This window comes from Coregonus lavaretus, assembly GCF_964263955.1.
Source record: "Coregonus lavaretus genome assembly, chromosome: 17".
NCBI lineage: Eukaryota > Metazoa > Chordata > Actinopteri > Salmoniformes > Salmonidae > Coregonus > Coregonus lavaretus.
This window is the reverse complement of record NC_140004.1, coordinates 50,818,592-50,833,510: the sequence shown is the minus strand read 5'-3', so window position 1 is coordinate 50,833,510 and position 14,919 is coordinate 50,818,592. Positions and strand designations below refer to the sequence as shown.

Sequence of the window (14,919 nt, the reverse complement as noted above, 5' to 3'; positions counted from 1 at the left end):
AGTTTGAAGGTAGGCGTTGAAATACATCCACAGGTACACCTCCAATTGACTCAAATGATGTCAATTAGCCTATCAGAAGCTTCTAAAGCCATGACATCATTTTCTGGAATTTTCCAAGCTGTTTAAAGGCACAGTCAATTTAGTGTATGTAAACATCTGACCAACTGGAATTGTGATACAGTGAATTATAAGTGAAATAATCTGTAGGCCTTGCACAAAGTAGATGTCCTAACCGACTTGCCAAAACTATAGTTTGTTAACAAGATTTGTGGAGTGGTTGAAAAACAAGTTTTAATGACTCCAACCTAAGTGTATGTAAACCTCCGACTTCAACTGTAGATGGGTGTGGGTTAGTGAGTGGTTAACCAGATTACTATTCCATGTAGATGGGTGTGGGTTAGTGAGTGGTTAACCAGATTACTATTCCATGTAGATGGGTGTGGGTTAGTGAGTGGTTAGCCAGATTATTATAATAATAATAATAATAATAATAATATGCCATTTAGCAGACGCTTTTATCCAAAGCGACTTAGTCATGCGTGCATACATTTTTGTGTATGGGTGGTCCCGGGGATCGAACCCACTACCTTGGCGTTACAAGCGCCATGCTCTACCAGCTGAGCTACAGAGGACCACAGATTACTATTCCATGTAGATGGGTGTGGGTTAGTGAGTGGTTAACCAGATTACTATTCCATGTAGATTGGTGTGGGTTAGTGAGTGGTTAACCAGATTACTATTCCATATAGATGGGTGTGGGTTAGTGAGTGGTTAACCAGATTACTATTCCATGTAGATTGGTGTGGGTTAGTGAGTGGTTAACCAGATTACTATTCCATGTAGATTGGTGTGGGTTAGTGAGTGGTTAACCAGATTACTATTCCATGTAGATGGGTGTGGGTTAGTGAGTGGTTAACCAGATTACTATTCCATGTAGATGGGTGTGGGTTAGTGAGTGGTTAACCAGATTACTATTCCATGTAGATGGGTGTGGGTTAGTGAGTGGTTAGCCAGATTACTATTCCATGTAGATGGGTGTGGGTTAGTGAGTGGTTAACCAGATTACTATTCCATGTAGATGGGTGTGGGTTAGTGAGTGGTTAGCCAGATTACTATTCCATGTAGATGGGTGTGGGTTTGTATTTATAACAACCACTACATCCCTAACTATGGAGCTCCCTATAACAACCACTACATCCCTAACTATGGAGCTCCCTATAACAACCACTACATCCCTAACTATGGAGCTCCCTATAACAACCACTACATCCCTAACTATGGAGCTCCCTATAACAACCACTACATCCCTAACTATGGAGCTCCCTATAACAACCACTACATCCCTAACTATGGAGCTCCCTATAACAACCACTACATCCCTAACTATGGAGCTCCCTATAAAAACCACTACATCCCTATCTATGGAGCTCCCTATAACAAGCACTACATCCCTAACTATGGAGCTCCCTATAACAACCACTACATCCCTATCTATGGAGCTCCCTATAACAACCACTACATCCCTAACTATGGAGCTCCCTATAAAAACCACTACATCCCTAACTATGGAGCTCCCTATAACAACCACTACATCCCTAACTATGGAGCTCCCTATAACAACCACTACATCCCTAACTATGGAGCTCCCTATAACAACCTCCCCACCTCTTCCTCACTCCCCACCTCTTCCTCTTCCTCGCTCCCCACCTCTTCCTCGCTCCCCACCTCTTCCTCTTCCTCGCTCCCCACATCTTCCTCGCTCCCCACCTCTTCCTCTTCCTCGTTCCCTACCTCTTCCTCGCTCCCTACCTCTTCCTCGCTCCCCACCTCTTCCTCTTCCTCGCTCCCTACCTCTTCCTCGTTACATACCTCTTCCTCGTTCCATACCTCTTCCTCGCTCCCCACCTCTTCCTCTTCCTCGCTCCCCACCTCTTCCTCTTCCTCACTCCCCACCTCTTCCTCTTCCTCGCTCCCCACCTCTTCCTCTTCCTCGCTCCCCACCTCTTCCTCTTCCTCGCTCCCCACCTCTTCCTCTTCCTCGCTCCCTACCTCTTCCTCGCTCTCTCTCTCTTCCTCTTCCTCGCTCTCTATCTCTTCCTCTTCCTCGCTCCCCACCTCTTCCTCTTCCTCGCTCCCCTCCTCTTCCTCGCTCCCCTCCTCTTCCTCGCTCCCCACCTCTTCCTCGCTCTCCACCTCCTCCTCTTCCTCGCTCCCCACCTCTTCCTCGCTCCCCACCTCTTCATCGCTCCCCACCTCTTCCTCGCTCCCCACCTCTTCCTCGCTCCCCACCTCTTCCTCGTTCCCAACCTCTTCCTCTTCCTCGCTCCCCTCCTCTTCCTCGCTCCCCACCTCTTCCTCGCTCTCCACCTCTTCCTCTTCCTCGCTCCCCTCCTCTTCCTCGCTCCCCACCTCTTCCTCTTCCTCGCTCCCCACCTCTTCCTCGCTCCCCACCTCTTCCTCGCTCCCCACCTCTTCCTCGCTCCCCACCTCTTCCTCGCTCCCCACCTCTTCCTTGCTCCCCACCTCTTCCTCTTCCTTGCTCCCCACCTCTTCCTCTTCCTCGCTCCCCACCTCTTCCTCTTCCTCGCTCCCTACCTCTTCCTCGCTCTCTACCTCTTCCTCGCTCTCTTCCTCGCTCCCCACTTCTTCCTCTTCCTCGCTCTCCACTTCTTCCTCTTCCTCGCTCCCCACCTCTTCCTCGCTCCCTACCTCTTCCTCGCTCCCTACCTCTTCCTCTTCCTCGTTCCCTACCTCTTCCTCGCTCCCTTCCTCTTCCTCGCTCCCAAAATGTAAACAACACTGTTTGGAATATATTTTATTGTTTAAGTACATGTTATTTTATGTAATTTATAAGGATTCTCATGAAGAAGGTCTCATGCACACTTCTACAATCAATAGGCTACACAACATCTTGATAACAAATGTAGTGAATAAAATCACCACGTGTAAAGATACCAAATGAAATGCAGTAGTTCTTGATTAAAACAAATTATAATAATTTCATGGGTTGTCTATTTTAGTCTACATCATACTCATAGTACCATTGTTTTCTCCTTTGGTGCACATTTAGCACCACTTGTTTATTTCTACTGCAGTGGGCTATCTAAATATTTGTTTGAAAAACATACTGTATCTACCTAGCTAGCTAGTCTAACTAGGTAGCTAGCTAGCTAAGGAGGACTACCAGCTTGTTCTCGAGAATGCAAGGGGCCATACCAAGTATTGGAGTCAAAAGCAAACCAAGCCAAGCTATTTTCTGTGAATGCAACGCTTTGAAAATCAATGTAGCTACCAACTTAGCTTGCTAGCTATCGTCAGATTCAAATCCAATCTTTTACCAGGCAGTGAATTTCACGGTAAAGCCGCTAGTTCACGGTAAGGCCGCTAGTTCACGGTAAGACCGCTAGTTCACGGTAAGGCCGCTAGTTCACGGTAAGGCCGCTAATTCACATTAGATAGCTAGTTATAGCTAACCTTACATTGCTAACCTTCTGGCTAACAACCTATACACTTTTTTTTATTTCAGTATAAAAACGAGATTTATAACCAATGTATCAATTTATCTTCTTTTACATTTTGAACGTAGCTGTCATCGCATCCAATGTCAAATTTGCCGCAGCCTAGACGGCATTCAGAGCGGATGTTGATTGCTGGCTGATTTATCACGTCATGCCCAGCCGACTACCTATGAGAGTTGGGGTTTCTGGGAAATTGAGTTATAATCTAGAACAAATACTGCATTCTAGCCAGAGGGGTCTCGAAAAACACCTCTACATACAAACTTACAAAGTGCTAAAATTTGAAGTTAAGAGATAGCTGTCAGCTAGCTAACCACCCAAAAGATGAGTAAGCTGTTGGCTAGCTAACCACCCAAATAAAAAGTTAGCAACAGCTAGATAACAACTTAACTTAAAAGTTAGCTGTCAGTGAACTTAGTCTAAAGTTTACAGCCAACTGTCTGTTCATCCTTCCTCTCCAGAACCAGAACCAGAGCTGTCCGTGCCAGGTGTCCCAGGGAGTCTAGACCAGCTGTCCCTGCCAGGTGTTCCGGTGGTTCTAGACCAGGTGTCCCGGCAGGTTAAACAGGCGGTGAGGAAGCGGCGCCATGCCGGAGATGACGACTACAACATCGAAGTTCTCCTGGGTGTCGATGACTCTGTGGTGCGTTTCCACGGCAAGGAGCATGTGCAGAACTACCTACTGACCCTCATGAACATTGTAAGTCACATCTTCTCTTATCTAACTCTAACCCTCATTATTAGTCACTTCTCTTATCAAACTCTAACCCTCATTGTTAGTTATTTCTTCTCTTATCTAACTCTAACCCTCATTATTAGTCACTTCTCTTATCAAACTCTAACCCTCATTATTAGTCACTTCTCTTATCAAACTCTAACCCTCATTGTAAGTTATTTCTTCTCTTATCTAACTCTAACCCTCATTATTAGTCACTTCTCTTATCAAACTCTAACCCTCATTATTAGTCACTTCTCTTATCAAACTCTAACCCTCATTGTTAGTCACTTCTTTTCTTTTCTCTTATCTAACTCTAACCCTCATTATTAGTCACTTCTCTTATCAAACTCTAACCCTCATTATTAGTCACTTCTCTTATCAAACTCTAACCCTCATTGTTAGTCACTTCTTTTCTCTTATCTAACTCTAACCCTCATTATTAGTCACTTCTCTTATCAAACTCTAACCCTCATTGTTAGTTATTTCTTCTCTTATCTAACTCTAACCCTCATTATTAGTCACTTCTCTTATCAAACTCTAACCCTCATTATTAGTCACTTCTCTTATCAAACTCTAACCCTCATTGTTAGTCACTTCTTTTCTCTTATCTAACTCTAACCCTCATTATTAGTCACTTCTCTTATCAAACTCTAACCCTCATTGTTAGTTATTTCTTATCTTATCTAACTCTAACCCTCATTATTAGTCACTTCTCTTATCAAACTCTAACCCTCATTATTAGTCACTTCTCTTATCAAACTCTAACCCTCATTGTTAGTCACTTCTTTTCTTTTCTCTTATCTAACTCTAACCCTCATTATTAGTCACTTCTCTTATCAAACTCTAACCCTCATTATTAGTCACTTCTCTTATCAAACTCTAACCCTCATTGTTAGTCACTTCTTTTCTCTTATCTAACTCTAACCCTCATTATTAGTCACTTCTCTTATCAAACTCTAACCCTCATTGTTAGTTATTTCTTCTCTTATCTAACTCTAACCCTCATTATTAGTCACTTCTCTTATCAAACTCTAACCCTCATTATTAGTCACTTCTCTTATCAAACTCTAACCCTCATTGTTAGTCACTTCTTTTCTCTTATCTAACTCTAACCCTCATTATTAGTCACTTCTCTTATCAAACTCTAACCCTCATTGTTAGTTATTTCTTATCTTATCTAACTCTAACCCTCATTATTAGTCACTTCTCTTATCAAACTCTAACCCTCATTATTAGTCACTTATCTTATCAAACTCTAACCCTCATTGTTAGTCACTTCTTTTCTTTTCTCTTATCTAACTCTAACCCTCATTATTAGTCACTTCTCTTATCAAACTCTAACCCTCATTGTTAGTTATTTCTTCTATTATCTAACTCTAACCCTCATTATTAGTCACTTCTCTTATCAAATTCTAACCCTCATTATTAGTCACTTCTCTTATCAAACTCTAACCCTCATTGTTAGTCACTTATTTTCTCTTATCTAACTCTAACCCTCATTATTAGTCACTTCTCTTATCAAACTCTAACCCTCATTGTTAGTCACTTCTTTTCTCTTATCTAACTCTAACCCTCATTGTTAGTCACTTATTTTCTCTTATCTAACTCTAACCCTCAGTGTTAGTCACTTATTTTCTCTTATCAAACTCTAACCCTCATTATTAGTCACTTCTCTTATCAAACTCTAACCCTCATTGTTAGTCACTTCTCTTATCAAACTCTAACCCTCATTGTTAGTTATTTCTTCTCTTATCTAACTCTAACCCTCATTATTAGTCACTTCTCTTATCAAACTCTAACCCTCATTATTAGTCACTTCTCTTATCAAACTCTAACCCTCATTGTTAGTCACTTCATTTCTTTTCTCTTATCTAACTCTAACCCTCATTATTAGTCACTTCTCTTATCAAACTCTAACCCTCATTATTAGTCACTTCTCTTATCAAACTCTAACCCTCATTGTTAGTCACTTATTTTCTCTTATCTAACTCTAACCCTCATTATTAGTCACTTCTCTTATCAAACTCTAACCCTCATTGTTAGTTATTTCTTCACTTATCTAACTCTAACCCTCATTATTAGTCACTTCTCTTATCAAACTCTAACCCTCATTATTAGTCACTTCTCTTATCTAACTCTAACCCTCATTGTTAGTCACTTATTTTCTCTTATCTAACTCTAACCCTCATTGTTAGTCACTTATTTTATCTTATCGAACTCTAACCCTCATTATAAGTCACTTCTCTTATCTTATCTAACTCTAACCCTCATTGTTAGTCATTTCTCTTATCTAACTCTAACCCTCATTGTTAGTCACTTCTCTTATCTAACTCTAACCCTCATTGTTAGTCACTTCTTTTCTCTTATCTAACTCTAACCCTCATTATTAGTCACTTCTCTTATCAAACTCTAACCCTCATTGTTAGTCACTTCTTTTCTCTTATCTAACTCTAACCCTCATTGTTAGTCACTTATTTTCTCTTATCTAACTCTAACCCTCATTGTTAGTCACTTATTTTCTCTTATCGAACTCTAACCCTCATTATAAGTCACTTCTCTTATCTAACTCTAACCCTCATTGTTAGTCATTTCTCTTATCTAACTCTAACCCTCATTGTTAGTCACTTCTCTTATCTAACTCTAACCCTCATTGTTAGTCACTTATTTTATTTTCTCTTATCTAACTCTAACCCTCATTATTAGTCACTTCTCTTATCAAACTCTAACCCTCATTATTAGTCACTTCTCTTATCAAACTCTAACCCTCATTGTTAGTTATTTCTTCTCTTATCTAACTCTAACCCTCATTATTAGTCACTTCTCTTATCAAACTCTAACCCTCATTATTAGTCACTTCTCTTATCAAACTCTAACCCTCATTGTTAGTTATTTCTTCTCTTATCTAACTCTAACCCTCATTATTAGTCACTTCTCTTATCAAACTCTAACCCTCATTATTAGTCACTTCTCTTATCAAACTCTAACCCTCATTGTTAGTCACTTCTTTTCTTTTCTCTTATCTAACTCTAACCCTCATTATTAGTCACTTCTCTTATCAAACTCTAACCCTCATTGTTAGTTATTTCTTCTCTTATCTAACTCTAACCCTCATTATTAGTCACTTCTCTTATCAAACTCTAACCCTCATTATTAGTCACTTCTCTTATCAAACTCTAACCCTCATTGTTAGTCACTTATTTTCTCTTATCTAACTCTAACCCTCATTATTAGTCACTTCTCTTATCAAACTCTAACCCTCATTGTTAGTTATTTCTTATCTTATCTAACTCTAACCCTCATTATTAGTCACTTCTCTTATCAAACTCTAACCCTCATTATTAGTCACTTATCTTATCAAACTCTAACCCTCATTGTTAGTCACTTCTTTTCTTTTCTCTTATCTAACTCTAACCCTCATTGTTAGTTATTTCTTCTATTATCTAACTCTAACCCTCATTATTAGTCACTTCTCTTATCAAATTCTAACCCTCATTATTAGTCACTTCTCTTATCAAACTCTAACCCTCAATGTTAGTCACTTCTTTTCTCTTATCTAACTCTAACCCTCATTATTAGTCACTTCTCTTATCAAACTCTAACCCTCATTGTTAGTCACTTCTTTTCTCTTATCTAACTCTAACCCTCATTGTTAGTCACTTATTTTCTCTTATCTAACTCTAACCCTCAGTGTTAGTCACTTATTTTCTCTTATCAAACTCTAACCCTCATTATTAGTCACTTCTCTTATCAAACTCTAACCCTCATTGTTAGTCACTTCTCTTATCAAACTCTAACCCTCATTGTTAGTTATTTCTTCTCTTATCAAACTCTAACCCTCATTATTAGTCACTTCTCTTATCAAACTCTAACCCTCATTATTAGTCACTTCTCTTATCAAACTCTAACCCTCATTATTAGTCACTTATCTTATCAAACTCTAACCCTCATTGTTAGTCACTTCTTTTCTTTTCTCTTATCTAACTCTAACCCTCATTATTAGTCACTTCTCTTGTCAAACTCTAACCCTCATTGTTAGTTATTTCTTCTCTTATCTAACTCTAACCCTCATTATTAGTCACTTCTCTTATCAAACTCTAACCCTCATTATTAGTCACTTCTCTTATCAAACTCTAACCCTCATTGTTAGTCACTTCTTTTCTTTTCTCTTATCTAACTCTAACCCTCATTATTAGTCACTTCTCTTATCAAACTCTAACCCTCATTGTTAGTTATTTCTTCTCTTATCTAACTCTAACCCTCATTATTAGTCACTTCTCTTATCAAACTCTAACCCTCATTATTAGTCACTTCTCTTATCAAACTCTAACCCTCATTGTTAGTCACTTCTCTTATCAAACTCTAACCCTAATTTTAGTCACTTCTTTTCTTTTCTCTTATCTAACTCTAACCCTCATTATTAGTCACTTCTCTTATCAAACTCTAACCCTCATTTTAGTTATTTCTTCTCTTATCTAACTCTAACCCTCATTATTAGTCACTTCTCTTATCAAACTCTAACCCTCATTATTAGTCACTTCTCTTATCAAACTCTAACCCTCATTGTTAGTTATTTCTTCTCTTATCTAACTCTAACCCTCATTATTAGTCACTTCTCTTATCAAACTCTAACCCTCATTATTAGTCACTTCTCTTATCAAACTCTAACCCTCATTGTTAGTCACTTCTCTTATCAAACTCTAACCCTCATTTTAGTCACTTCTTTTCTTTTCTCTTATCTAACTCTAACCCTCATTATTAATCACTTCTCTTATCAAACTCTAACCCTCATTGTTAGTTATTTCTTCTCTTATCTAACTCTAACCCTCATTATTAGTCACTTCTCTTATCAAACTCTAACCCTCATTATTAGTCACTTATCTTATCAAACTCTAACCCTCATTGTTAGTCACTTCTTTTCTCTTATCTAACTCTAACCCTCATTATTAGTCACTTCTCTTGTCAAACTCTAACCCTCATTGTTAGTTATTTCTTCTCTTATCTAACTCTAACCCTCATTATTAGTCACTTCTCTTATCAAACTCTAACCCTCATTATTAGTCACTTCTCTTATCAAACTCTAACCCTCATTGTTAGTCACTTCTTTTCTCTTATATAACTCTAACCCTCATTATTAGTCACTTCTCTTATCAAACTCTAACCCTCATTGTTAGTTATTTCTTCTCTTATCTAACTCTAACCCTCATTATTAGTCACTTCTCTTATCAAACTCTAACCCTTATTATTAGTCACTTATCTTATCAAACTCTAACCCTCATTGTTAGTCACTTCTTTTCTTTTCTCTTATCTAACTCTAACCCTCATTATTAGTCACTTCTCTTATCAAACTCTAACCCTCATTGTTAGTTATTTCTTCTATTATCTAACTCTAACCCTCATTATTAGTCACTTCTCTTATCAAACTCTAACCCTCATTATTAGTCACTTCTCTTATCAAACTCTAACCCTCATTGTTAGTCACTTCTATTCTCTTATCTAACTCTAACCCTCATTGTTAGTCACTTATTTTCTCTTATCTAACTCTAACCCTCATTGTTAGTCACTTATTTTCTCTTATCTAACTCTAACCCTCATTATTAGTCACTTCTCTTATCAAACTCTAACCCTCATTGTTAGTCACTTCTCTTATCAAACTCTAACCCTCATTGTTAGTTATAACTTCTCTTATCTAACTCTAACCCTCATTATTAGTCACTTCTCTTATCAAACTCTAACCCTCATTATTAGTCACTTCTCTTATCAAACTCTAACCCTCATTGTTAGTCACTTCTTTTCTTTTCTCTTATCTAACTCTAACCCTCATTATTAGTCACTTCTCTTATCAAACTCTAACCCTCATTGTTAGTTATTTCTTCTCTTATCTAACTCTAACCCTCATTATTAGTCACTTCTCTTATCAAACTCTAACCCTCATTATTAGTCACTGCTCTTATCAAACTCTAACCCTCATTGTTAGTCACTTCTCTTATCAAACTCTAACCCTCATTTTAGTCACTTCTTTTCTTTTCTCTTATCTAACTCTAACCCTCATTATTAGTCACTTCTCTTATCAAACTCTAACCCTCATTGTTAGTTATTTCTTCTCTTATCTAACTCTAACCCTCATTATTAGTCACTTCTCTTATCAAACTCTAACCCTCATTATTAGTCACTTATCTTATCAAACTCTAACCCTCATTGTTAGTCACTTCTTTTCTTTTCTCTTATCTAACTCTAACCCTCATTATTAGTCACTTCTCTTGTCAAACTCTAACCCTCATTGTTAGTTATTTCTTCTCTTATCTAACTCTAACCCTCATTATTAGTCACTTCTCTTATCAAACTCTAACCCTCATTATTAGTCACTTCTCTTATCAAACTCTAACCCTCATTGTTAGTCACTTCTTTTCTTTTCTCTTATCTAACTCTAACCCTCATTATTAGTCACTTCTCTTATCAAACTCTAACCCTCATTGTTAGTTATTTCTTCTCTTATCTAACTCTAACCCTCATTATTAGTAACTTCTCTTATCAAACTCTAACCCTCATTATTAGTCACTTCTCTTATCAAACTCTAACCCTCATTGTTAGTCACTTCTCTTATCAAACTCTAACCCTCATTTTAGTCACTTCTTTTCTTTTCTCTTATCTAACTCTAACCCTCATTATTAGTCACTTCTCTTATCAAACTCTAACCCTCATTGTTAGTTATTTCTTCTCTTATCTAACTCTAACCCTCATTATTAGTCACTTCTCTTATCAAACTCTAACCCTCATTATTAGTCACTTCTCTTATCAAACTCTAACCCTCATTGTTAGTTATTTCTTCTCTTATCTAACTCTAACCCTCATTATTAGTCACTTCTCTTATCAAACTCTAACCCTCATTATTAGTCACTTCTCTTATCAAACTCTAACCCTCATTGTTAGTCACTTCTCTTATCAAACTCTAACCCTCATTTTAGTCACTTCTTTTCTTTTCTCTTATCTAACTCTAACCCTCATTATTAATCACTTCTCTTATCAAACTCTAACCCTCATTGTTAGTTATTTCTTCTCTTATCTAACTATAACCCTCATTATTAGTCACTTCTCTTATCAAACTCTAACCCTCATTATTAGTCACTTATCTTATCAAACTCTAACCCTCATTGTTAGTCACTTCTTTTCTCTTATCTAACTCTAACCCTCATTATTAGTCACTTCTCTTGTCAAACTCTAACCCTCATTGTTAGTTATTTCTTCTCTTATCTAACTCTAACCCTCATTATTAGTCACTTCTCTTATCAAACTCTAACCCTCATTATTAGTCACTTCTCTTATCAAACTCTAACCCTCATTGTTAGTCACTTCTTTTCTCTTATCTAACTCTAACCCTCATTATTAGTCACTTCTCTTATCAAACTCTAACCCTCATTGTTAGTTATTTCTTCTCTTATCTAACTCTAACCCTCATTATTAGTCACTTCTCTTATCAAACTCTAACCCTCATTATTAGTCACTTATCTTATCAAACTCTAACCCTCATTGTTAGTCACTTCTTTTCTTTTCTCTTATCTAACTCTAACCCTCATTATTAGTCACTTCTCTTATCAAACTCTAACCCTCATTGTTAGTTATTTCTTCTATTATCTAACTCTAACCCTCATTATTAGTCACTTCTCTTATCAAACTCTAACCCTCATTATTAGTCACTTCTCTTATCAAACTCTAACCCTCATTGTTAGTCACTTCTTTTCTCTTATCTAACTCTAACCCTCATTATTAGTCACTTCTCTTATCAAACTCTAACCCTCATTGTTAGTCACTTCTTTTCTCTTATCTAACTCTAACCCTCATTGTTAGTCACTTATTTTCTCTTATCTAACTCTAACCCTCATTGTTAGTCACTTATTTTCTCTGATCGAACTCTAACCCTCATTATAAGTCACTTCTCTTATCTTATCTAACTCTAACCCTCATTGTTAGTCATTTCTCTTATCTAACTCTAACCCTCATTGTTAGTCACTTCTCTTATCTAACTCTAACCCTCATTGTTAGTCACTTATTTTCTCTTATCTAACTCTAACCCTCATTGTTAGTCACTTCTCTTATCTAACTCTAACCCTCATTATAAGTCACTTCTCTTATCTAACTCTAACCCTCATTGTAAGTCACTTCTCTTATCTTACTCTGACCCTTACTGTTAGTCACTTCTTCTCTTATCTAACTCTAACCCTTATTGTTAATCATTTATCTTATTTAACTCTAACCCTCATTGTTAGTCACTTCTCTTATCTAACTCTAACCCTTACTGTTAGTCACTTCTTCTCTTATCTATCTCTAACCCTTACTGTTAGTCACTTCTTCTCTTATCTAACTCTAACCCTTATTGTTAGTCACTTCTCTTATCTAACTCTAACCCTCATTGTTAGTCACTTATTCTCTTATTTAACTCTAACCCTTATTGTTAGTCACTTCTCTTATCTAACTCTAACCCTCACTGTTAGTCACTTCTTCTCTTATTTAACTCTAACCCTCATTGGTAGTCACTTCTCTTATCTAACTCTAACCCTCATTGTTAGTTATTTATTCTCTTATCTAACTCTAACCCTTATTTTTTGTCACTTCATCTCTTTTCTAACTCAAACGCTTATTGTTAGTCAATTCTCTTATCTAACTCTAACTCTCATTGTAAGTCACTTCTCTTATCTAAGTCTAACCCTCATTATGCCATTTCTCTTATCTAACTCTAAAACGTATTGTTAGTCACTTCTCTTATCTATCTCTATGTCACGGAATCAGCCAAGGCTGCTCCTCCTCCTTGTTTGGGCAGGCTTCGGCGTTCGTCGTCCCCGGAGTACTAGCTGCCACCGATCTATGTTTCGGTGTTTGACTTGTTTTGTCATGATTGTGTACACCTGTTCCCCATTATGTTGTATTGTATTCCCTATTTAACCCTCTGTCGTTCATTGTGTGTTATTGTATTTCGTCATCGGCAGTGTTCGTGTGCGGGTTGTTTATCCTCCTTATGTGGAGATAGTTTAAAAAAAAACTCTAACCCTCATTATAAGTCACTTCTCCTATCTAACTCTAACCCTCATTATAAGTCACTTCTCTTATCTAACTCTAACCCTCATTATAAGTCACTTCTCTTATCTATCTCTAACCCTTACTGTTAGTCACTTCTTCTCTTATCTAACTCTAACCCTTATTGTTAGTCACTTCTCTCATCTAACTCTAACCCTCATTATAAGTCACTTCTCTTATCTAACTCTAACCCTCATTATAAGTCACTTCTCTTATCTAACTCTAACCCTCAATATAAGTCACTTCTTCTCTTATCTAACTCTAACCCTTATTGTTAGTCACTTCTCTTATCTAACTCTAACCCTCATTGTTAGTTATTTCTTCTCTTATCTAACTCTAACCCTCATTATTAGTCATTTCTCTTATCTAACTCTAACCCTCATTATAAGTCACTTCTCTTATCTAACTCTAACCCTCATTATAAGTCACTTCTCTTATCTATCTCTAACCCTTACTGTTAGTCACTTCTTCTCTTATCTAACTCTAACCCTTATTGTTAGTCACTTCTCTCAACTAACTCTAACCCTCATTATAAGTCACTTCTCTTATCTAACTCTAACCCTCATTATAAGTCACTTCTCTTATCTAACTCTAACCCTCAATATAAGTCACTTCTTCTCTTATCTAACTCTAACCCTTATTGTTAGTCACTTCTCTTATCTAACCCTCATTATACGTCATTTCTCTTATCTAACTCTAAAACGTATTGTTAGTCACTTCTCTTATCTAACTCTAACGCTTATTGTTAGTCACTTCTTCTCTTATTTAACTCTAACCCTCATTGTTAGTTATTTATTCTCTTATCTAACTCTAACCCTCATTGTTAGTCACTTCTCTTATCTAACTCTAACCCTCATTATAAGTCACTTCTCTTATCTAACTCTAACCCTCATTATAAGTCACTTCTCTTATATAACTGTAACCCTTATTGTTAGTCACTTCTCTTATCTATCTCTAACCCTCATTATAAGTCACTTCTCTTATATAACTGTAACCCTTATTGTTAGTCACTTCTCTTATCTATCTCTAACCCTTATTATAAGTCACTTCTTGTCTTATCTAACTCTAATCCTCATTATAAGTCACTTCTCGTATCTAACTCTAACCCTTATTGTTATTCACTTCTCTTATCTAACTCTAACCCTTATTGTTAGTCACTTCTCTTATCTAGCTCTAACCCTCATTGTTAGTTATTTATTCTCTTATCTAACTCTAACCCTTATTTTTAGTCACTTCATCTCTTTTCTAACTCAAACGCTTATTGTTAGTCAATTCTCTTATCTAACTCTAACCCTCATTGTTAGTCACTTCTTCTCTTATCTAACTCTAACCCTCATTGTTAGTCACTTCTTCTCTTATCTAACTCTAACCCTTATTGTTAGTCACTCCTCTTATCTAACTCTAACCCTCGTTGTTAGTTATTTATTCTCTTATCTAACTCTAACCCTCATTATTAGTCATTTCTCTTATCTAACTCTAACCCTCATTATAAGTCACTTCTCTTATCTAACTCTAACCCTCATTATAAGTCACTTCTCTTATCTATCTCTAACCCTTACTGTTAGTCACTTCTTCTCTTATCTAACTCTAACCCTTATTGTTAGTCACTTCTCTCAT

The 14,919-nt window shown here is 36.9% G+C and overlaps 1 protein-coding gene across 1 annotated transcript in view; it reads left to right on the top strand.

The window, feature by feature from the left end:
• Window positions 1-3,842: 3,842 nt before the first annotated feature.
• LOC311144426 (A disintegrin and metalloproteinase with thrombospondin motifs 3-like) overlaps window positions 3,843-14,919 on the top strand; it is a gene marked incomplete at both ends in the record, with an annotated part of 287,624 nt that continues 276,547 nt past the window's right edge. Inside the window, 2 exons of the mRNA XM_084180433.1 lie at window positions 3,843-3,846; window positions 3,980-4,218. Coding sequence (XP_084036559.1) covers window positions 3,843-3,846; window positions 3,980-4,218 — 243 coding nt within the window. The remainder of the gene's footprint in view (window positions 3,847-3,979; window positions 4,219-14,919) is intronic.